We start from the raw sequence: 25,079 nt of genomic DNA on the forward strand, positions 1-25,079 counted from the left end.
AAATTTGCGCGTTGCTGACTTTCTGGGCCGTATTTTAAGACACCATCGCTTCTCACATCAACTATTTCCAAAGGTCAAAGAGGGGATCAATCTAGTTTTCATGAGTGTTTTTAAGGTTCGTGGCACAGAAGAAGGGTCAAACTACCACCAGGGTCATAAAACTACCCCTGGAAAGGCCTACAGCTCCTACGAAAGCCATGTCAAATATGTGAACTTGGGCGACGAAATGTTTTAAAATACGACCCTCTGGCTGCTGGGGACGACAAGGGGTGCTGAGCGGGGCAAAGTTCAATATGCCACGGAATGAGTTTGCTGATTTAGGGCATGATCACCAATTCGTACGCGCCCTTCCTAATAGTACGCACGTTAGAAAAAAAACTCCTCCGGAAAACTAATCTGTGGTATATGGTTGAAGTGTACTCCTTTTTCCTGCTTTTCCTCCTCCTCCTCCTCCTCCTCCTCTTCCCTCTCCGTTTCCTCTTTCTCCTTCTTCTCTTTCACCTTCTGCTCCTTCTTTGTCTCTTCCTTGTCCTCCTCGTACTCCTCCTCCTTCTCCTTCTCATTCTTCTTCTTCTTCCTCTTCTTCACTCTTCTTCTTCTTTTTCTTTTCCCTTCTTCTTCTTCTTCTTTTTTTCTTTTTCTTTTTTCTTTTTCTTCTATTTCTTCTTCTTCTCCTTCTTCTTTTCCTTCTCGTCCTCGTCCTCGTCCTCCTCGTACTCCTCTTATTGCTACTGCTACTACTACTACTACTACTACTACTACTACTACTACTACTTCTACCACTATTACCACTACTACCACAGCCATTACTATTACTACTGCTACTGCTACTACTACTACTAAACAAAAACAAAAGTGTCGATCAAAACAAACGACCCAAGCCTCAGCACAATAACCTTACTGGTCTTGGGTAAAGCTGCCAACGAAAACGAGAGTAAACAGCATAAGAAACACGCGCTCGCTGACCCGAACAATATTCTGACACGATAAAAACTGACCGACTTTGTGTAGCTCGAAACGCGGCAAGCAAAAGTATAGGTTGGGCAGGTAGGTAGTACAGGTAGGGAGGTAGGTGGGTTGGTAGGAAGGTCGGCAGGTCAGGAGCGAGGGAGGGAGGGAGGGAGGCAGGGCAAGGTGAGGAGGAGTTAAATGAGGTAAAGTAAAATTAGATCAGGTAAAGTTATGTGAGGTAAGGTAAGGTAAAGAAGGGTAAAGTAAGGTGAGGTAAGGAAAGGGAAGGGAAGGTAGAGTAAGGTTAGGTGAGGTAAGGTTAAGTTAGGTTATGTAAAGTTAGGTAAGGTAAAGTGAGGTAAGGTTGTAGGAGATGAAATTAGGTATGGTAAGGTAAGGTAAGGTTAAGTTAGGTTAGGTAAAGTGAGGTAAGGTTACAGGAGATGAAATTAGGTGTGGTAAGGTAAGGTAAGGTTAAGTTAGGTTAGGTAAGGTAAGGCAAGGTTAAGTTAGGTAAGGTAAAGTTAGGTAAGGTAAGGTAAAGTGAGGTAAAGTTAGAGGAGATGAAATAAGGTTTGGTAAAGTTAGGTTAGGTTTCATAAGTTAAGGGAAGGTTAGGTACGGTAGGGCAAGGTTAAGCAAGAAATATAAAGCAAGGTTAGGTTAGGTAAGGTGGGGGTGAGGTAACGTGTGATCAGGTTAGGTGAGGGATGACGCGGCGAAAAAAGTCCAGGTAACATTAGGTAAGGAGAGAGAGAGAGAGTGAGAGAGAGATAGAGAGAGAGAGAGAGAGAGAGAGAGAGAGAGAGAGAGAGAGAGAGAGAGAGAGAGGTTGGTAGAGATGGAGGAAGGGAGGAAGAAGAGAAGGAGGGTGGGAGATATGTTTAGCGATAGGTAGGTAAATGGTTACTTATGTATGTATGTATGTATGTATGTATGTATGTAGGTAGGTGGGTAGGTAAGCAGGTAGGAAGAAAAGTAGAGACATGACGTAGGGCAGGATAGGTAAGTGTGGATAAAAAGAAAAAGGATCAGGAAAAAATCTAAAAAAAAAAAAAGGAAATGCCGCTCAACACGCTACCGCAGCAAAAACAAGACAGAGAAAGACTATGGAAAATTGTGCTGGACTCCGGGTACTGGAAGGGGTGAAGTTGGGATCATACGCTATAGCTGTGCGTGGCGGCGGCGCTCACCTCCGTCCCGTTGGCCCTTGAGCCTGGGGTGGGAGAGAACCCATCACCCCGGGGCACAGGGCCAGCATAATATCTGGGTCAGTTCAGTTTGCATTCCCCGGGTTTCCCCAGGTACCCGTGCATTTACTGACCAGCCGGGGCGGGATTCGAACCCAGGCCCACAGATTCGTAGTTAGGGACGCTAACCACTGCACCGTGGAGACGTTATTTGCGAAAATGCACATACAGAATATTATACAGAATACAAAATACAGATAAGGGGACCAGTTATAATGTCGGTACTCACTTGCCTTTTGGTGTTCTTTTGTCTCGCAGTGTCGCTGACTGCTGTGGCGGCTGTGGTGGTGGTGGCTGCTACTGCTGCCGCCTCTGCTGCCACAGTAGGGGGTGGACACAGCCCATTCCTGCCCGTCGGCTTCCCGGACAGCGCAGCGAGGCACATACAGCACCCAGGCGCCTTCGTTCCGGTCGCCGCGCCTGTGAGTATAAAGAAAAAAGTTTGTGTGTTTTTACCTAATTGCCTTTACCTGGTTATAGTTTTACAGTCAAGCTCGTTCTGTTCACTCTGTTCAAACTATCTGGTATTTTTTTCTTTAATTAATAATACAATGTTCTTGGCACAAACGACTTCCACAGATCTTTATCTCTGTCTAAAAAGTTGAATTTTCTCACATCTTTCTATAACCTTTCACTGTTTTTTTCGTGCCCTTTAGAAGATGACTGTCCGGGCAGCAGGTGTGTTTAATTGATGTCACTTTTCTTTTCCTCAGGCATTTTCATAGAGCGTGATCATAATATATTTTTTTTCCCTGTGTGTGTGTGTGTGTGTGTGTGTGTGTGTGTGTGTGTGTGTGTGTGTGTGTGTGTGTGTGTGTGCGAGAGAGAGAGAGAGAGAGAGAGAGAGAGAGAGAGAGAGAGAGAGAGAGAGAGAGAGAGAGAGAGAGAGAGAGAGAGAGAGAGAGAGAGAGAGAGCAACCATGCATGGAACATTATTAGTCATGAAAATTATATGTAACAGGAAGGAGATCGAGAGAAAAAAAACGTAAAAAATAAAGGTCTTTGTGGACACTGCTGTGACTATGGAAACGTTTTTTTGTGTGTGCGGCGTGGCCGGCCTTCAGCAAAACGTTGAGGGTGAGAGATAGGAGCCTCCCCAACTTAAACGTTTTGTGTCGCTGTACCAATGAAAAAAAAAAGTCTAACACGGCGCCAGTCTTTGGTTGAACGTTTTTGTGAACGCCACCTGGCTGCTCCTTGAAGAGACAGTGAGTGTGAAACGTGGAAGGTTATGGTGCACGGGAATCTATTTCTGGCCGCTGTAAAGATAAAAATAATACGTTTTCCTAACAGCGCAAACGCCTTTAGTGAAATATACACCACCACGTAAAGAAACGTTGGGTGTGAACGGTGGAAGGTGGCAGTGCATAACAATGTTCGTGTGAGTGTCTAAGGGAAGTCGGCAAATTAGATCCGTAACTTCGAGATATGGATTGGCTCTGAGGATACACCGCCCACCAGCCCCTGTGAGTGTACAAGATGGTGGCAGTTAGCTCGACGTTTATATGGACACCCCCTGGCCAGTTCTTGAAGTTCTGTGGTGTAGAAGGTACGAAGTTCTAGTGGATATAAACGTTAGTCCTCGCTGCTGGGGATGTGGAAACGTTTTTTATCATGACAGCAAGATTCAAGTCCTTAGTGAAACGTTTCTTTGGGGGTGAGTTACACCTGCCTCTGGTCCTTGGATGTGAAAGTCTGTCTGCTGTATCACATGAACGACTTTGTTCGCTGCTGTGAATCTGAAAAATAGTAGATGATTGGTGTAGCATTACCGTGTCACTTGACCTTAATAGAACGGTGTTGCGGGTGCCCGCTGGCCAGTTCTTTAAGAAACTCTGGTCTAACGATTCTGAGGAGGTAGGACACAGAGGCGTTTTTTGCTTGCTGTTGCGTATAAGGAAATTTATTAATTAGTGTTTCATGACGCCAGTCGTAAGTGAATCTTTATTTTGTGAGCACTACGGTACTGATGCTACAATCGTTGGAGAAACCTCGAGCGCGGATGTTAAGCGGGTGTATCAAGAAATGTTTTCGTTTGCTGCTGTGAATTTGGAAACACCTTGGTGCCGATTTGAGTTTACAAACGTTTCTTTCATTAAATATAGCACGGCAGCAGTCTTTAGGGAAACTTTTTGTTCGTTGTTGTGAGCAAAGAAGCGTGTTTAGTAGTGCAACAAGGCGCCAATCTTCAGAGGAACGTTTTTGTGAGTATACCACCTGGCTAGTCCTTGAAGAAACGTTAGGTGTGAGCAGCAGGGGGTGGGAGAAAGTTGAAACGTTTTTGTGAGCTCCTCGTGGGTAGTATCAACAGACCTCCGGAGTTAAATTGGATCGACCTCTTTAGCGTGAACCTCATCTCTTATCTATTTTTCATTTTTTAATCAATCATTCATCTATATTCTTATCTGTGTTGTGGCCTGCGGGTGCGTCTATGTTCTTTTGTTTGGTCGATATGTTCTTTTGTTTGGTCGATATCCTTTACTGGGAAGGAATAGAATCACCACCACCTGTATTCTTTGCCCTCTGCTCTCATCTAAGGAACAGAGGCCAACGTTCTTCCCGCCCTCAAACAAGTTCCACCACCACCACCACAACCACTACAATCACATAATTCCCAGCCATGTCATCCCCTACCACCACCATCACCGCTACCACCACCAGCACCGCTACCACCACCATCACCGCTACCACCACCATCACCGCTACCACCACCATCACCGCTACCACCACCATCACCGCTACCACCACCAGCACCGCTACCACCACTACAACCACCACAATCACCATATCATCAACACCTGTTCCACCACCATCACCACAACCACCACCACAAGTATCGCATCATTCCCTGCTATTCCACTCACCACCACCACCACCATCACCACTACCACCACCACCACCACAAACAGGACAACCACTACAATTATCGCATCATTCCCAGCTCTTCAACCTCCCACCACCACCACCATCACTAACACCACTACAACCACCACCACCTCCACCACCATCACCACCACCACCACCACTACAACCACCACCACATCATCGACACATATTCCACCACCACCACCACCACCACCTCCACCACCACCGCCTTATCATCCACACCTATTCATCGCCACCATCATCATCAGACGTTTTTATTAGTCTACTGCAGAACAGAGGCCTTTCCCAACGTTCTCTATTTATGTCTGATGTTAATGTAAAGCAAATGTTCTTAGTCCCTCTCTCCAGACTTCTACATTCCATGGGTTGCCACTCTTGATTCCGTTATGTCTGATGTTAGTGTAGAGCAAATGTTCTTAGTCCCTCTCTCCAGACTTCTACATTCCATGGGTTGCCACTCTTGATTCGGTTATGTCTGCTGTTAATGCAAAGCAAATGTTCTAAGTCCCTCTCTCCAGACTTCTACATTCCATGGGTTGCCACTCTTGATTCCGTTATGTCTGATGTTAGTGTAGAGCAAATGTTCTAAGTTCCTCTCTCCTGACGTCTACATTCCAATGGCTGACACTCTTGCTTTGGTTGTCAGTCTGTTATCAGTTAGTGGTACGTAGGCTATGACTTGAAGGTAAAGTAAGATGAGGCTAAGTTTGGTAAGGAAGTTAGGTAAGGCAAGGCAAGGTTAGGTAAGATATACAATGCAAGGTTAGGTTAGGTAAGATGGGGTAAGGTTAAGTATGATTAGGTTAAGTATCATTAGCCTTTTATCTAGAGCTTTAGTGAGGCGTCAAGTTTCTGAACTGCACCGATACACCTCCCTTTTAGGCTCATATTCTTAAACATCCCTGAGCTTACACACCAACATCTGTTTAGGCTTTCGTAGAGGTTGTGGGTATTTCCATGGGTAGTTTTATGAGCCTAGTGATAGTATGACAAGGTATCTACAGAAACACCTTTTTTTCTAACCCACGCCATCCCTGCATCCCCATCACCACCTCCTTTCTTCCTGTCCCTCGGCTCCTAGGGCTACCAGAGAGTCACGCGGGGCGCACACCATGACGGGGCAACGGAGGCTGAAAAACTCGACTGGCTGAGAGAGACTGTGCCGGGTGAGCCTGGCGTCGACTACCCCATCTACTGGCGGGTACCCGAGACCTCCTTCACGTGCGAGGGCCGAGAACCAGGTGAGAAGAAAAGGAAAGGCAGGGGATGAGGAAAAGAAAAAGAGGGAGGTATATATGGGTAAATAAGTAATGAAAGGAAGTGTAAGCATGGGAGGGTAAAGAAGGGAATGAGAAAAAGCATTATCCTCCCTATTCTGCAGTGGAAATGAGGTTAAATACACAAGGATATGTTTATGTAAGCAAGGGAGCATGGAGGGACTAACGAGGCACAGGAGAGAGTAGTGCAAGGAACTGTGAGCATGGGAGGTAAATAGATACATAAAAAAATAGATATGGAGATAGAGAAAAGAATGCATTATAACTTACATACATTAACATTCACATAGATAGATAGATAGATGATAAGTTGTACCAAGTCTATGGTTGTACATAGATCGAAATAATAAAAAAGGCATAAGGATAGAGATAGACAGATAGATACAGATTAATATATAGAAAGCTGGGTGGGTAGACTCATTAATAGATGGAAACAGATAAGTAGATGTATATGGAGATAAAGAGAGGGAGATACTGTATTTTATGGATGTATTAGTAGTAGTGGTGGTACATTAATATCATCAGCATTGTTATTATTATTATTATTATTATTATTATTATTATTATTATTATTATTATTATTATTATTATTATTATTATTATTATTATTATTATTATTATTATTATTATTATTATTATTATTATTATTATTATTATTATTAGTAGTAGTAGTAGTAGTAGTAGTAGTAGCAGTAGAAGTAGCAGTAGCAGTAGCAGTAGAAGTAGAAGTAGTAGTAGTAGTAGTAGCAGTAGTAGTAGTAGTAGTAGTAGTAGCAACAACAGGAATAACAATAACAATAAAAGTAATATAAAGAAATAATATTGGGTTCCCATTTCTCGCCTTAATTCTTCTTTTTCCTCCTCCTCCTCCTCCTTTTCTTCCCCCTTATTTTTATTCCTCCTCTTCCCTCTCCGCTTTCTCCTCCATCCCCTCTCCTCCTCCTTCTCTTCCTCCATTTTTTTTGGTCATTCTCTTCCCTCTCCGCTTCCTCTTCCATCCCCTCTCCTCCTCCTTTTCTTCCTCCTCTTCTCCTCCATCCCCTCTCCTCCTCCTTTTCTTCCTCCATCCCCTCTCCTCCTCTTCTCCTCCATCCTCTCTCCTCCTTTTCTTCCTCCTCTTCTCCTCCATCCCCTCTCCTCCTCCTTTTCTTCCTCCTCTTCTCCTCCATCCCCTCTCCTCCTCCTTTTCTTCCTCCATCTTTTTTTTGGTCATTCTCTTCCCTCTCCGCTTCCTCTTCCCTCCCTTCGTCTTCTCCTGTTCCTCTTCCTCTTCTCCTCCTCCTCCTCCTCCTCCTCCTCCCTCAGGTTACCACGCGGACGAAGACGCCGAGTGCCAAGTCTTCCACATTTGCCGCCACCACCACCAGCGCACGGGGCGGGCCTTCCTCTGTCCCAACGGCACCATCTTCAACCAGGGAACGCTGACCTGCACGTGGTGGCACTCCGTTGAATGCGGCAGCCAAGGACAGAACGTGGCGCCGGTCATTCCCCACGCCGCCTCCCCCGTCACCGCCTCAGACTCTTCAGTTTTCGGCAGCAGGGCGAGGTTGAGGGGGCAGAGCAGGCAGCAGGGAGGTGAGAAAGAAAGGGTTCGGCAGGAGGGAGAGAGGAGGGAGCAGGAAGAAAGGCAGGAGAGAAGAAGACAGGAGGATGAGAGGAGGCAGCAGGAGGCGAGGGAGGACAGAAGAAGGCAGGAGAGGAGAGAACAAGAGGATAGAAGAAGGCAAGAAGCAGAGAGGAGACAACAGGAGGAGAGAAGGCAGCAGGAGGAGAGGAAGAGGCAGCAGGAAGTAAGGACGCAACAGGAGGAAGCCAGAAGACAGCAGGAAGGGAGAAGGGAGCAAGAAGCAGGGAGACAGCAGGCAAGTCAGCAGGAAGGAAAGAGACAGCAGGAAGGGAGAAGAGAGCAAGAAGCAGGGAGACAGCAGGCAAGTCAGCAGGCAGGGAGAAGAGAGCAAGAAGCAGGGAGACAGCAGGCAAGTCAGCAGGAAGGAAAGAGACAGCAGGCAGGGAGAAGAGAGCAAGAAGCAGGGAGACAGCAGGAAGGGAGAAGAGAGCAAGAAGCAGGGAGACAGCAGGAAGGGAGAAGAGAGCAAGAAGCAGGGAGACAGCAGGAAGGGAGAAGAGAGCAAGAAGCAGGGAGACAGCAGGCAAGTCAGCAGGAAGGAAAGAGACAGCAGGAAGGAAGTAGGAGGCAACAGGAAGAAAGGAGGAGGCAGCAGCACGAGAGCCACTTCACGGTGAGGGGGCACGCATCAAGGTCACAGCAGGAAGGTCAGCAGGAGGAGGAGAGACACTTTGGGCAGAGGCGTCAAGAGGAAGCCCAAGCTCAGCAGGTGGTATTACAGCAGCAGACTGAGCAGCACTTTGAGCAGAGGGCACAGCAGGCAAGTCAGCAGGAACAGGAGAAGTTGACTGAACAGCACTTTGGGCAGAAGGCACAGCAGGCACGTCAGCAGGAACAGCAGAAGGAGACTGAGCAGCACTTTGAGCAGAAGGCACAGCAGGCAAGTCAGCAGGAACAGCAGAAGCAGACTGAACAGCACTTTGGACAGAGTGCACAGCAGGCACGTCAGCAGAAACAGCAGGTCATTCACCGCCAGCAAGAAGTACAACAGCAGACCGAACAGCACTTCCAGCAGAGGGAGGAAGAGGAGAGGGCGCAGCAGGCAAGTCAGCAGGGACAGCAGACTGAGCAGCACTTTGAGCAGAAGGCACAGCAGGCACGTCAGCAGGAACAGCAGGTCATTCACCACCAGCAGGAAATACAACAGCAGACCGAACAGCACTTCCAGCAGAGGGAAGAAGAGGAGAGGGCGCAGCAGGCAAGTCAGCAGGGACAGCAAGAGATTCGGCAAGAACAAGAGCAACTTTTCCAGCAGAGTGGACACAAGCTGGCTGACACTCAGCAGTTAGGCGAAGAGGAGCAGCTTTTTGAGCAGACAGGAGAAAGAACGGTACAGAAGGACCAGCACTTTGAGCAGTCTGGCCAGCAGGAAGAGCAGTCTGAGCGGAAGGAACAAACAGGGACAAGCAGGCAAGAGGAAATACTACAAAGCAGCCTCTTTGAGCAGAGCGTGCAGGAGACAGGAACAGAGCAGGCAGATCAGCAGGTCAGTCAGAGAGCTGAGCAGCAGCAACATGCGGCAGGACAGGATCAGCAGAAGGCGAGGATGCAACAAGCAGGTCAGCAGAAAGGGAAGCAGGTGGGTCAGCAGGAGACAGTGACGGTGGTGCAGAGCAGCGGGCAGCAGGGTGAAGGCCTCCGTCAGCCGGCCCCGCCCCACGCCACGCTGGAGGCCGTGTCTCCCCCGCGTGGCGGCCAGGGCGAGCGGCAGGGCCTGCGGGTGCGTCTAAGCCACAGCGGTCGCTTCATCAGCAGCGAGTCCCGCGAGTCACAGGAGTACGGCGTGCCGATCCTCGCCACGGGGCCACAGTACACTGACTCAGAGTCACTGGAAGACTCGACTCTGGAACGGTTTTTCATCACCTTCCCACCTAAGCTTCCTACTAGGACCAGTGAGTCACGTGAGTCACTGGAATACGGCGTCCCCCTCTCTGCCACGAGGCCACAGTACACTGACTCACAGGAGTCTCTGGAAGAGCTGACTCAGCAACAGTTTTCAGTTTCCTTCCAAACAGCAGCCGGCCGGCAGGCCAGTGAGTCACACGAGTCACGGGAGTACGGCGTGCCCCTGTCTGCCGCGGGGCCACAGTACACTGGCTCGTCAGAGTCACAAGAAGACTCGACTCTTGAACGGTTTTTCGTCACCTTCCCACCTAAGCTTCCTACTAGGATCCTTGAGTCACGCGAGTCACTGGAATACGGCGTCCCCCTCTCTGCCACGAGGCCACAGTACATTGACTCACAGGAGTCACTAGAGTTTGTGAGGCACCAAGAAACTATTCGTGCACCCTCTGCCACGCGTCATCAAGTCACTGAGTCACGTGAGTCACTGGAGCAAGGCGTACCCCTCTCGGATGCGGGTCCACAGTATTCTGACTCACAAGAGTCACTGGAATTGGTGAGTCAACATGCTGGCGCTGCACCGCTACCAGCTGCCCCACAGTTTCCAGAGTCTCGTGAGTCAGTGGAATTCGGCGTGCCAATGGCGGCGGCCGGGCAGCGGCACCAGGCCACAGAGTCCCGGGAGTCCCTGGAGAGGTTCAGTGACGAGCGACTCGTACACTCGCGCGTGCCGGTGCGCCTGGCCCCGGCCCCGACAGCGGCCCCTTCCACCCAGCAGGCAGGCGCCCACGCTGACACCCGGACCCAGGCCACTGTGGAGCACACACTAGCTGGGGCAGACTTGCCACTTGTGGAACAATCAGCGACACCTGTGGAACAATCAGTACCATCAACAGAACCTGTGGAACACTTAGTGACACGTGTTGAACAATCGGCAGCACCAGCGGGAGAAACGATATCACCTGTGCAACAATCGGCAGCGCCTGTGGAACACTCTGCGGCACCTGTGGAACAACCGACAGCGCCTGTGGAACACTCAGCAACACCTGTGGAACAATCGGCAGCACCTGTGGAACACTCAGCAACACCTGTGGAACACTCAGCAACACCTGTGGAACACTCAGCAACACCTGTGGAACACTCAGCAACGCCAGAAAAGCATTTCGTCGCCACCCAACACTCGACAGCACAGGAGGAACTTTCGGTACTTATGGAGGACACGGTGGCACCTCAGCAAGACTTAGCAGAACGTGTGCAGGAGTTCGCACCTGCTGAACACGCGGCAACACCTGTGGAGCACTCAGCAGCACCGATGGAACCTGACACATCAGCAGCACCAGTGGAGCAAACAGTACCGGTGGAGCCCTCGGCAGCACCCGTGGAACAGTCATTCTCAACAGGAGCGGCGAAACAGTCATTCTCAGCAGGGGCGGCGGAACAGTCATTCTCAGCAGGGGCGGCGGAACAGTCATTCTCAGCAGGGGCGGCGAAACAGTCATTCTCAGCAGGGGCGGCGGAACAGTCATTCTCGGCAGGGGCGGCGGAACAGCCGTCCTCAGCGGGGGCGGCGGACAGTCAGCAGGAGCAGTCGTCGGGCATACTGGCGTCGGTCCTGGCCGTGATGGAGCGTCTGGGTGTGCCGGTGGTGAGCCTGTCCGGCCTGAGCAGCGCCCCGGACCTCTCGGCCCAGGACCAGGGCCTGTCCCTCCAGCTGGAGGCCGCCCACTCGCTAGAACTGCGGCCATCACTGGAACGAGACTCACAGGAGGTGTCCGGACAACAGGGCGTGTCCTTTACAGTCTCAAGAGACTCACTAGAGCTGACAGACCCCACAGACACAGAGTCATTGGAGTTTAGAGTGTCACAACATCAACAACAACAACAGTCAGAGGGAGGCTCAGGCCAACACAGCGTGTCGTTCACTGTCTCAAGAGACTCTTTTGAACTGCGGGACCCCACAGACACAGACTCGCTGGAGTTTAGAGTGTCACAACAACAACAGCAACAATCAGAGGGAGTCTCAAGCCAACAAAGCGTTTCCTTCACTATCTCAAGAGACTCACTAGAGCAGACAGACCCCACAGACACAGACTCGTTGGAGTTTAGAGTTTCACAACAACAACAACAGTCAAAGGGAGCCTCAGGACAAAACAGTGTGTCATTTACTGTTTCAAGAGATTCTCTTGAGCTCACAGACCCCACAGACAGAGACTCACTGGAGTTTAGAGTTTCACAACAACAACAACAACAACAACAACAGTCAGAGGGAGCCTCAGGACAAAACAGTGTGTCATTTACTGTTTCAAGAGATTCTCTTGAGCTCACAGACCCCACAGACAGAGACTCACTGGAGTTTAGAGTTTCACAACAACAACAACATCAACAGGCAGAGGGAGCCTCAGGACAAAACAGTGTGTCATTTACTGTTTCAAGAGATTCTCTTGAGCTCACAGACCCCACAGACACAGACTCACTGGAGTTTAGAGTTTCACAACAACAACAACAACAACAGTCAGAGGGAGCCTCAGGACAAAACAGTGTGTCATTTACTGTTTCAAGAGATTCTCTTGAGCTCACAGACCCCACAGACACAGACTCACTGGAGTTTAGAGTTTCACAACAACAACAACAACAACAACAGTCAGAAGGAGCCTCAGGACAAAACAGTGTGTCATTTACTGTTTCAAGAGATTCTCTTGAGCTCACAGACCCCACAGACACAGACTCACTGGAGTTTAGAGTTTCACAACAACAACAACAGTCAGAGGGAGTCTCAGACCAACGCAGCGTGTCATTTACTGTCTCAAGGGACTCTCTTGAGCTCACAGACCCCACAGACACAGACTCACTGGAGTTTAGAGTTTCACAACAACAACAACAGTCAGAGGGAGCCTCAGGACAAAACAGTGTGTCATTTACTGTTTCAAGAGATTCTCTTGAGCTGACGGACCCCACAGACAGAGACTCACTGGAGTTTAGAGTTTCACAACAACAACAACAACAACAGCAACAGTCAGAGGGAGCCTCAGGACAAAACAGTGTGTCATTTACTGTTTCAAGAGATTCTCTTGAGCTGACGGACCCCACAGACACTGACTCACTGGAGTTTAGAGTGTCACAACAACAACAACAACAACAACAACAACAGTCAGAGGGAGCCTCAGGACAAAACAGTGTGTCCTTCACTGTCTCAAGAGACTCTCTGGAGCTGGCGGACCCCACAGACACTGACTCACTGGAGTTTAGTGTCTCACAACAACAACAACAGTCAGAGAGAGCCTCAGGACTAAACAGCGTGTCATTCACTGTTTCAAGAGATTCTCTGGAGCTGACGGACCCCACAGACACAGACTCACTAGAATTTAGAGTGTTACAACAACAGCCACAAGGAGTCTCGGTACAGCGTGGCGTGTCTGTCTCTACTTCACAACAGCAGCAGCAATTACGTGGCACGACCTTCACTGCCTCGCAGTCAGCGCAAGCGTCACATGGAGCCCAGACGGCCTTCGTGCTGGAAGTTTCTAGGGAGGACGAATCCCCTGACCTACAGCTGTCACTTGAGCGCGTGGAGCAGCAAGACTCCCTGGAGCGTGTGGGGGAGCATGACTCCCTAGAGCGGCTGGTGCCTGTGAACCTTGCCACCCTGGAGGCTCATGGCGTGCTGCTGGCTGACTCAGGGCCTCAAGTGCTTGTGGAAACTGTGGAACCTGTGGCAGGAGAACAAGCTGGAGTGGATCTCTCCTCCTCCGGGGCGCAGACAGAGGCAGGGCAAGCGTCACCTTTTGACCAGGTGATCCTCGTAGTAGACCTTTCAACTAAACCTGACTGGGCTGAAGACCTGCGACCCTCCCTTGAGCGTGACCATCCCGCGGACTCCCCGGTGGAATTTAGGCGCGTGGACCAGACTCTCTCAGCCCGGCATGAAGTGTTCCTGGCAGGTGCTGGAGCCCAGACGGAAGCTGAGGCCGCCCCCCAGCAAGAACTTGTCTCCCCTGTGTCCAGCGTGCCTGCACAGGACACAGCACAAGTAGCACCCCAAAAGAAGCCTCCCGCACCAGTGCAAGTCCAAATGACACACGCTTTTGTTGAGTCACGTGGTGAATCTCTGCCGCCGGTGCATCCCACAGAGCCAGAGGCACCCACGGAACGCCATGGAGTACCTCTGTCACCGGTGCAGCTCAAAACGTCTCGTCCACCTGCCCAGCACACCTCAGCTGTGATGCCAACACCTCAGAGAGTACACATGCCATCATTGGAACGCATCGAACCACAGGCACCTGAAGTATCCCCCGGATTGCCGCTGTTACCTGTGGGTCATGAAAACACGATTGCACCTGTGGAAGACGACGGAGTAGCTACTGCACCGGCAGAGAGCCAAAAGCCGCAATCAGCTATAAAACCCAAGCCGCTAGATGCCCAGGGGGTACCATTGTCCTCAGTGGAACAGCAGCAGTCACAAACACCTGCTGTCCTCAGTGGAGCGCCTTTGTCAGCGTTGGAGGGCGAGGCGCCGCGTGCACCTCAGTCACCTGTGCAACTACAAAAGCCACAAGAGGCCGCTCCTCCACAGCAGGCCAGGTCTGGAGTACCTCTGCCCCCCGCGGTACTCTTCAGCTCACAAACTGCTGGGGAATCCGGAGCCTCCCAAACACTTGGGGAGCACAAGTTTGGCCTCCGTTTGTCTTCTGAGCAGCCCCTGAGGACCATCGTGTCCCTGGAGCGTGACGACTACACTGTGGACACCCTAGAGCATTTAGAATCTAAGGAAGTATTTGACGTCACAGAAGATCCGCACGACGACCTCCATGACACAGTGGAGGTTCTGGACTCAAAGGAAGCTATAACGAGAGGGGTGGTCGGAGAGTCCTTGTTCTCGACGCGGTCTCAAGCGTCTGCACAACCTATCTCTCCCGCACAGTCCTCCCAGGGTTTCAAAGACGCTCAAAAGGAAGAACCTCAAGAACAGATCCACTTTGAACAAGTTCAGACCCAGCAACAGCCCCAGCCTCAAGAACCTCATCGTCAACAACAATTACAATCAGTAGGAGTCCATCTTCAGCAGCTCCAGTCCGTACAGTCAACAGGACAACAAGACTCTTTCTTTGTCTTTGACCCCAATGAACCGCTGTCCCTGGAGCTTGCGGAGCCCGTGGACAAGTTCTTCTCTCTTGAACGCCTCTCCACCGGTAACCCAGAAGACTCTGCGACCTTCATCCTGCAGGAAGAGAGTCTGATCTCTTCTGAGGTGCAGGACACAACAGAGACCCTTGACACGAAGGAAGTGTTTGACGTGGACTCGTCAGAGCGCCGCACTCCAGCGGAGGGTCACGATCGAACGCAATCTGGCATTTCTCTCTTCTTTCAGCAGCTGGGACAAGGTGGAGGAGCTGCAGGACAGAGTGCAAGGGAAAAACAGGCAAGTCACTCCACGACGGTGAATACTGACGGGGTTCAGAAAAACTCACTGCAGCAGGCCATCGAGAGCCTGATGGTGAGTCTGCTGCAGGCTGGAGGGGGCCAAGAAACTCCTGAGACCGCCACGACGACCTTCCATGTGACTGAGGACGAGGACTTAGGGGCCTTCCAGCAGGCTACGGAGGTACTCCCAACGACTGTTGTGTTTACTGAGGAAGCAACAGAAGCAGAAGCAGACACGACCCTTCCCGCGACGACTACTTTTCACGTAATTGAGGACAAGGGCTTCGGTGAATTCCAGCAGGGTAGCGAAGTATTCCCTACGACCCTGGTGATTACTGACGAAGCAGCAGAAACAGAGACTGCAACGGAGGATGACCTGGCCTTCATCGAGCAGGAAGCATTTACAACCCTATTGCCTGCTGAGGAGGATTTGATCACGACCAGCCTTCCCGAGGAAGAGCAGGCCACAACCCTCGCACCCATGAAGAAAGAGGTCACCACATTCCTTCCGATCCGGCAGGTCACAACTTCTGTCAGAGGATCCGAGCAGGAGGACGCCATCCCAGTCCAAGAGGTCACCACATTCGTCCCAGTTCAGCAGGAGGTCACCACGTTCATGCCAGTTCAGCAGGAGGTCACCACGACGGTTGGCACGATCCAGGAGCAGGAGCAGGAGTTTATCACCACCACCACCACAGATGTTCCGCTCAAGAAGGAGGTGACGACTTTCATCCCGGTGCAGCAGGAACTAACCACCTTCATCCCTCGTGAGCTGCACGACGCCACCACCTTACCAGCAGACCAGCAAGAAGACACTACTTTTTTCCTTGCTAGTCAGCAGGAAGAGGTCACCATTCTCCCAAGTGAGCAGGAGGAAGCTATCCCGAATACTCCCACTAATACTGCTGCTGCTGCTGCTGCTGCTGCTGCTGAGTCAACTGTTGCTACCACATTCTCGCATGACGTCACCACCACTGTGTCCCCAGATGAGCAAGAACTGTCCACTACATTCGTTCCAGAAGCAACGGAAGAAGCACGCCCCTCCATCGCCACCACGAGGAAAGCCCAGCCCGGCACACCGTTCAGACGAAGGATCAAGAAACTCCAGCGCCCAAGGACACGATACGAAACTCCAACAACGCTCTACGAGGTGCCCAAGCCTCAACGCCCCGCAAGGCTGTACGGACTGCCCAATCTTCAGGAGCAGAGCAGCGAGGGGCCTCAACGCACCAGAACGAGGCTGATTTCCCCCAAGACGCGGCAGGAACGACCAAGAGGTGTCGGAGCCACGTCACTACGACCCACGAACGACCGCACTGATTACAGACGATCCAGATTTTCACGACCTCTTTTTGGTCTCTCCAGAACGGCGAACTAAATTAGAATCATCGTAGGCTACGTCGACCTGCTATTCCTGGCAAGTAACCTTTTTTTGTTTTTTATATTACTTTTTTTTTTGCTGCCTACCATGTAATAACGCTTGTTAAATATATAAGATTGTGTGTCTATTTATTTATTTATAATGTAATTTATTTCCCACGTATTGGTTATTGTACTCTCTCTCTCTCTCTCTCTCTCTCTTTTCGCGCACGCGCGTTCCAGGGTTCATTATTTACAGTTTTTCGTCCACTTCTTTGTTACGGGATTTAAATGTATTATATTAGTTTTCGTCTTTGTCCTCTTCTTCCTTCGGTAACCAAAGAAAGGCAGGAAAATTTTTATTATTGTATGTATGACGGCTGAATAAAATGAAGCCAGAATAATCTTTGCTTTTTATCTTACTATTCCTTAAATCTTTTTTTTTTCTGAGATGATCATTTGTTTGCCCGTCCTCCCTAAAGTGACGATCACTGCCGCGCGGCGATAATAACCAAGGAGTCGCCACCCCGCCTGGCGGTGGCAAAGACGTCGTTGGCATCACCCTGACGAAAAATTGTAGCATTTTTATTATCTTCACACAGTGGCCATAAATTCATCTTTATCATCAATGTGTGGTGGCGCTGAGACACTGGGAGGGAGCACACGGATTGGGTGGCGGTCAAAAGTTGGTTATCGAAACGACCAATAAGAACAGGAAATGGTTTAGGGCAGGTCTTACTATGCACAAAATTGATAAGAGGTGGACCACCAACGTAACAGAGTGGCAACCCAGTAATTATGATACAGGTCAGGATACACAAAGAACGGGGTGGAGAGCTGAGATGAAAACATTTGCCGGAGCAAGATGGAGTACGTAGCCCTCACTAACATGAGATATGACTGAAGTGGAGAAAACTGGGAAAGGTTTTAGTCCGCAGTAGACTAGCATCGACTGAAGATCATGATGACGATGGTGGCGCATGGGTGACGATTGAGAGGACAGTTCTTTGTTTATCAACACTCGCCTCGTAAATGTTTCAGTGGCCGCTCAAAAAGTCACAGTATTGAGAGAAAACCGCAACAGGAACCGCACCACCACTATTCACCACTTGACTCGGCCCCGTCACCACGCCGGGGATATTCACCATTTCATCCCATCCCCGGCATGAACGTTAATACAACATAAACACTGATATAAACGCTAGCGAACATTCTTCCGTTGACTTGGACTCAAAATGGAGCCAGACACTTAAACCCGTACAGACGCATCTTGTGTTTCCTTGTATATTTCAAGAAAGACTCACGAGTGCGACTACTTCGAGGAATCTGATGGAATAATAGAAGCAAACATGAAGTGCGGTCAGAGTGATGTCATCCAGGGTCGCCAGCAAGCAATCCCTAATGAGTTGCACCTCACCACACACTCAACACCTCTGCAGCCGCCACTACCCCATAGGCCAGTTTCACGTGGAAAACTATAGCGTCGATCGGCACCATTGCTAACGATCAAAACAAACAAAACGACTGTGAAAGCGGCCCAAGGTCTCTTGCGTCTGCATTTTTTTTTTTTAGTTCAGGACCAAAAACATCGCCATTGATTGCAAGAAAGAACGAGTTGCTCATCATGTCCATAATGTTTATTTTCACCGAGAGATGACAATAATGGGAATAATATACATTTAAAACAGACGCATCGTCATCACCAGCACGCGGTGACAATAAATGATGACAAAACATTATGAAGAAAAGTTATGCCAGAATTTATTTTATTTTAACACCTTCCTTCAACATCATCTTATTCGCAACTTTTATTTTATACTCAAATCTTGCCAAACATTCTTGCTCGTATACTGTATTTTTATTTGCCGTTTTCCGCGCATCCTCTTAACTTGTCTTTTCTTACCCCAGACATAATTTTTTTTGTGTGCGTGTAATGAAGTCTTAGTTATTTCGCCGTTTCTTTATTTTCTTATTTTCTTTCACTTTCACGCCAGTTTTTTTAAGTGTATTTGAATGTATTTTAAGTGTCTTCATTATTCTCTTTTTTTTATTATTATTAAAACTTTACCACCTGAATATAAAGTGGCTTAGGATTGGAGCCGTTTCATCTTAGCCCAGTAGTGTCACGATAACATTTGCTGCTGTTTAGGAATACTAGGACATTTAAGAATACGGAGTCGTTTGAGAATACAGTCGTTTAGGAATACAAGTTAGGTTCAGAATACAGTTTTCTAGGTTTACAAGGTCGTTTAAGAATACAGTCTTTAGGATTACAAGGTCGTTAAAGAATAGTCGTTTAGGATTACAAGGTCGTTTATGAATACAGTCTTTAGGATTACAAGGTCGTTTATGAATACAGTCTTTAGGATTACAAGGTCGTTTATGAATACAGTCTTTAGGATTACAAGGTCGTTTATGAATACAGTCTTTAGGATTACAAGGTCGTTTATGAATACAGTCTTTAGGATTACAAGGTCGTTTAAGCATACAGTCTTTAGGATTACAAGGTCGTTTAAGAATACAGTCTTTAGGATGACAAGGTCGTTTATGAATGCAGTCTTTAGGATTACAAGGTCGTTTAAGAATACAGTCTTTAGGATCACAAGGTCGTTTATGAATACAGTCTTTAGGATTACAAGGTCGTTCAAGAATACAGTTTGCTAGGATTACAAGGTCGTTTAAAAATACCGTCTTCTAGGGACACAAGGTCGTTCCAAAAGTTTTGCATGAACACCTCCGTTCACTGACCACTTCACAACCCAGATACTCACACTCAAAATAATGTTCCCCTCGCCCTTCTGTGACCCTCAAAGCTTAGTTACGACTCCGCCAATTGAAGTCAATATATAAATCTTGTATAACCTTCTGGTATTTCCGAGGGGTCAACTTTTTCCTTATGCCCTTGTTTCTCTCCCACTCCGAGCCTCGTCTTGTCCACCTCCCTGCGATGACCTCTGATATATTAATAATTTCTTAACTGAATAACACACGACTTGACTTGGATCAGAATGTTTCTCAACGCAAATTAAAGTTTCTAATGACTTAAATGTCAGTTCTCGTCTTGCTGGGCTCAGGGTTTCGTTTCCCAACTTACATCCTTGTGGTCACCAACTGCAGAAACCATTATGAAGACAGTCTTTAGGATTATAAGGTCGTTTAATAATACAGTCTTTAGGATTATAAGGTCATTTAAGAATACAGTCTTTTAGGATTACAGTCTTACCTCTTTTATTTTTATTTTTACGTCTACGCCTATAGCGCCTGTAGGCTTGCTTGAGGGGCCTGGATGGTAGTCGGCCCCAGCCCATCATGGCACAGGCAAGTGTTTATAGTGGCGCCATCGTCTCTTTCTCTTCTCTCTCTCTTTTACTGGCATGTTCAATCTTACTTAATAGCAGCAGCACCTCTTGTATCCTTAATTTAGCCAGTGATTTGTTTCCCTTGCCAAGAAAAAACAAATGCCTTTCAGCGTTGACAACCTTTGTGTCTGATGTTAAGGGTGGTATTCTTAGACGCTGTCAACACCCACACCAACTATTTGCAAAGGACGAAAACATGATCAATCGGATTCTAGAGATTGTTTTTTGGGTTTCGGGGTTTAGAAGAAGGGTCAAACTATCACCAGGTTCATTAAACTACCCCCTGGAAAGGCCCATAACCCTTGCGAAAGCCATGTCAAATGCGTGTGCTGGGGCGACGAAATGTTTAAGAATATGTCCCTAAGACCAGCCACTCCAATCTGTCCGTTGAGGGGGTTTGATGTCCTCTCCCCCTGGCTTTACGGTGCTGCGCTTCATCATCAGACCGAGAGCCAAGGAAGGGTAAAATAAAAAACCCTGCCCTCTCTTTCGGCCACCTTTTTGGATTCTTTTTTTTAGTAGCAGCGAGTAGCGGGCTTTTTTTATTGTTTCTTTTTTTGTGCCCTTGAGCTGTTTCCTTTGTTGTAAAAAAAAAGTGACAAAATGAAGCAGATATGATAGGATTCAATACTCACCTGGTTCTCTGTAGGATGTTTATGTACTTCATCCTAGTCCGTTATAGCATCTAGTTTGACCGCTCCGCCGGGGTCCACCTTGACATCTACAGCTCCCCGGTTCACTGTTACTTTGCCACTCCGTCTGGTAGCAGTTATACGCATGATCTGACCTGCTAGAGACCACTTCTTGCACTCTTAGACAAGGCCAAAAGGGAGTGCGCGTAAACAAGTGAAGACTATCGGAGTAAATTAACACTGCGATATTTTTTTTTTTAAGGATATGAATATTGATGTGGCCCAGAACGTTTCCCAATCAAACTTCTATCTTAGGTAAGGCCGCCAAAGTGAGCTGCTTGATGAAAGGTGACAAGTTTAATTAACGACTTTAACTAATATTTGTATGATTTTTTTTTTTGTTTATATATTTTTATAGAGATGAGTATAAATGTAAAATAGTGATGCAAGGTGGTCTGGTACTTCATCTTTTTGTGGGTGATTTATGTTTGTGTTTACTACGTGTGTGTGTGTGTGTGTGTGTGTGTGTGTGTGTGTGTGTGTGTGTGTGTGTGTGTGTGTGTGTGTGTGTGTGTGTGTGTGTGTGTGTGTGTGTGTGTGTGTTTTCTGCTACGCGAAACAAGATAAAGTGTTTGATGTCAGAAGAACAAGAAGAATAAGAAAAAAAGAACAATAAAATGAACAAAAAACAAAAAAAAAGAAAAATAAATAAATAAAAACAAACGAAAAAAAAACTACAGGAAAAAAAAGAGGAAAACGGCAGGGAAAGAAAGAGATGAAAAAAAGACTAAGAAAAATAAAAAAGGACAAAAAATGAAACGAAAACAAGATAAAGAGGAGAAAGAAAGATGTAAAAGAAGAATGAGACCAAGATGAACATGAACATTAAGAACAAGAACGACAAGGAAAAAAGATAAGAGGCCAATAAAGGCAAAAAAAAAACAGGAGTGTGCTGCCCTGGATCAAGTAACCTCTAAGGGGGCTATTTTTTTCCCTCCTGTGTCATGTTTGTGTCTTGACCCAGAGGAGGTGTGGGAGGAGGAGGAGGAGGTGGAGTTGAATGAGGAGGAAGAGGATATGGATGTGGAGAAAGTTGATAAGGATATAAAAAAAAAGACAGGTAGGATAGAAAGGAGAAAGCAAAAAAAAGAGAAAAAAAGGAAGAGAAAGAGAAAAAGAATGATTAGTAATATCCTTGTAATGAAAAGAAATATGTGTCTGTCTGTCTGTCTGTCTGTCTGTCTGTCCACGTGTGTCTGTAAATCTATACGTTTCTGTCTGTCTGTCCAGGTGTGTGTGTGTGTGTGTGTGTGTGTGTGTGTGTGTGTGTGTGTGTGTGTGTGTGTGATTGTGTGTGTGTGTGTGTGTGTGTGTGTGTGTGTGTGTGCGCGTGTGTGAGACAGGTTGTATACGGGTTAATACACACCTTGACCAACACACACACCTAAATAAATCTATTAGCAGTGTTACACCATTCAACATTCTCCTCCTGCTTCGATTTTTTTTCTTCTCTTTAATATTATACAACGCTGAAGACAGGCGCGGGTCACTGCGTGTGGTAATGTCAGAAGGAAAAAAGTCTTGAGTAATTTCCTGTCGTAATCCCTCTGAAATAAGTAGGAATAAAAAACAATCATCAGTATATAATGGTAACACTAATCGACCGCAGGAAAAAATAAGACATGAGGTTAAGGAGGAGTAAGAGCTTCGTCAATCACACGCTGAGAGTGACGCAGCGACGGTCACTGAGAGATGTCGTAAGAGAGACTGAGGTGTATTCCCAAACGCCTCCGCCGCTCACATCACCTATTTCCAAAGGCCAAAAAGAAGATCAGTCGTGTTATAATGAGTGTTTTTTAGGTTCTCGACACAGAAGAAGGCTCTAGGGACACAAGGTCGTTTTAGAAGTCTTCCATGAGCACCTCCGTTCACTGACCACTTCACAACCTAGATAAAACGAGGCCACACTCAAAATAATGTTCCCCGCGCTCTTCTGTGACCCTCAGAGAAGGGCCACTAAGCTACCCCTGGCAATGCCCAAAACTATGAAAACCGTCACTAAGCTACCCCTGGCAATGCCCAAAACTATGAAAACCGTCACTAAGCTACCCCTGGCAATGCCCAAAACTATGAAAACCGTCACTAAGCTACCCCTGGCAATGCCCAAAACTATGAAACCGTCACTGGCTACCCCTGGCAATGCCCAAAACTATGAAAACCGTCACTAAGCTACCCCTGGCAATGCCCAAAACTATGAAAACCGTCACTAAGCTACCCCTGGCAATGCCCAAAACTATGAAAACCGTCACTAAGCTACCCCTGGCAATGCCCAAAACTATGAAAACCGTTACTAAGCTACCCCTGGCAATGCCCAAAACTATGAAAACCGTTACTAAGCTACCCCTGGAAATGCCCAAAACTATGAAAACCGTCACTAAGCTACCCCTGGAAATGCCCAAAACTATGAAAACCGTCACTAAGCTACCCCTGGCAATGCCCAAAACTATGAAAACCGTCACTACCCCTGGAAATGCCCAAAACTATGAAAACCGTCACTAAGCTACCCCTGGAAACGCCCAAAACTATGAAAACCGTCACTAAGCTACCCCTGGAAATGCCCAAAACTATGAAAACTGTGTCAAATATGTGTGCGTGGGCGCCGAAACGGTTAAGATCAGTCGGGTTTTAATGAGTGTTTCTTAGGTTCTCGGCACAGAAGGAGGCTCTAACTACCACCAGGGCCACTAAGCTACCCCTGGAAATGCCCAAAACTATGAAACTCGTGTCAAATATGTATGCGTGTACGCCGAAACGGTTAAGAAGATCAGTCGGGTTCTAATGAGAGTTTTTTAGGTTTTTGACACAGGAGGCTCTAACCACTACCAGGGCCACTAAGCTACCCCTGGAAATGCCCAAAACTATGAAAACCGTGTCAAATATGTGTGCGTGGGCGCCGAAACTTTTTTTTTTCTTTTTTTTTATCAAAGATTGCGGCTCAAGGGCAACAAAAAGAGTACAAAAAAAAAAAAGCCCGCTACTCGCCGCTCCCACAAAAGTAAAAAGTAAAGAGTAGCCAAAAGAGTATACAACCCTAAAAGCCCGCAACGTCTCGGCACCTCAGTCCGCCTGTCTGAAGCGCCTCTCGTAGAAGTTCCCGGGATTTTCAAGGACTGTTTTGTAATCTTCAATGATGGTTTTAATCGACAGCTGTATCTTGAAAGTGGAAAATCCTCCATGACATCCCGGTTAATCTTCCCTGTGGCCTCGGGAAATGGTCGTAATGTGTTTGAAAATATGGACCACAGTTATTATCGTGTGTGACTTTGCTTTAATAATCCCAAAAACGACCTGTAAGAAAAAATATATGAAAAAATGTCTTATTTCCCACGACCACGCCGATCATATAAACTCATCTGAGAGAGAGAGAGAGAGAGAGAGAGAGATAGAGAGAGAGAGAGAGAGAGAGAGAGAGAGAGAGAGAGATGAGAGAGAGAGAGAGAGAGAGAGAGAGAGAGAGAGAGAGAGAGAGAGAGAGAGAGAGAGAGAGAGAGAGAGAGAGAGAGAGAGAGAGAGAGAAATTTTTTTTTTTCTTAGGTGTTGGCTATAGCGCCGGTAGTCTGGCTGTCTTCAGGGACCTCCTGGATGGCCCCAGCCCGTCAGTGACGCAGATTTTTTTTTTTAAGGTGGCTGCCGTGGGGTATGACTTGCTTGGCCTATGCTGCCCCCCCGGTGCTCCAAATTCGCTATAGTTATGAAACTAAAACTACTAGAAAGAAGGATCGAATTCTCTGAATCAGTGGAGCATGTTTTTATTAGAGTATGTTTTTCTTAAAGTCGCACGTGTCTGTGCGGGTTGGAGTCTCAAGCATTGTGCTCCCTCGTTTTGCGTCATCAAAACACAGGGAGTCTGCGAGTGAACACTCGGCCAACACAGAACACATGTTAGCATGACACCACTTCTTCGTACGCATGAATTTATCTAAGCTTTTCTTGAAAGTATCTTTCGTAATTACTACCATGATTGCAAAGCCTGTTCCACTCCTCCAACACACTATGCGCCTCCAAGCTGTAAGTGTTAGAACGTCTGGGTTCAGGCTCAGGTTCAATCCCGGCCCGGGCAGTCGACATGCAGCTCACCCAGCTGCTCATCCTTCCTCTCGGGCTAGTCGATGAATGCGTACCTGGGGAAACCTGGGGAAGGTAAACTGTGAATACCCGGATGTATTTGCCGTGTGTCCCGGGGTAATGGTTCTTAACTACTAAAGGCTCAAGGGCCAAAGAGACGGAGATAAGAGCCGACGCCACCGCCGAGATTAGCATATGCTCGTATCTTTACGTTTACCTTCCTGCTCTGTACGCAAACCCATTTCTTTCCAATGTCCTAAAAAAAATATCTAACATGACCTACTGCTACGAGTCCCACCCTGTTCATTTTCGGCCGTAACCACAACAACAAAAATTGTCTACTATTCGCTTTC

The 25,079-nt window shown here is 47.7% G+C and overlaps 1 protein-coding gene across 1 annotated transcript; it reads left to right on the forward strand.

Moving 5' to 3' along the window:
• The first annotated feature begins 5,782 nt into the window (after positions 1-5,782).
• On the forward strand, positions 5,783-16,826 carry LOC126994929 (uncharacterized). Its single transcript, XM_050854197.1, has 3 exons — positions 5,783-5,797; positions 6,169-6,328; positions 7,670-16,826. The coding sequence occupies exons 1-3, from the start codon at positions 5,783-5,785 to the stop codon at positions 16,627-16,629; spliced, it is 9,135 nt and encodes a 3,044-aa protein (XP_050710154.1). The 3' UTR covers positions 16,630-16,826.
• The last annotated feature ends 8,253 nt before the right edge of the window (positions 16,827-25,079 follow it).

Source organism: Eriocheir sinensis, unplaced genomic scaffold, assembly GCF_024679095.1.
Source record: "Eriocheir sinensis breed Jianghai 21 unplaced genomic scaffold, ASM2467909v1 Scaffold925, whole genome shotgun sequence".
Classification (NCBI taxonomy): Eukaryota; Metazoa; Arthropoda; class Malacostraca; order Decapoda; family Varunidae; genus Eriocheir; species Eriocheir sinensis.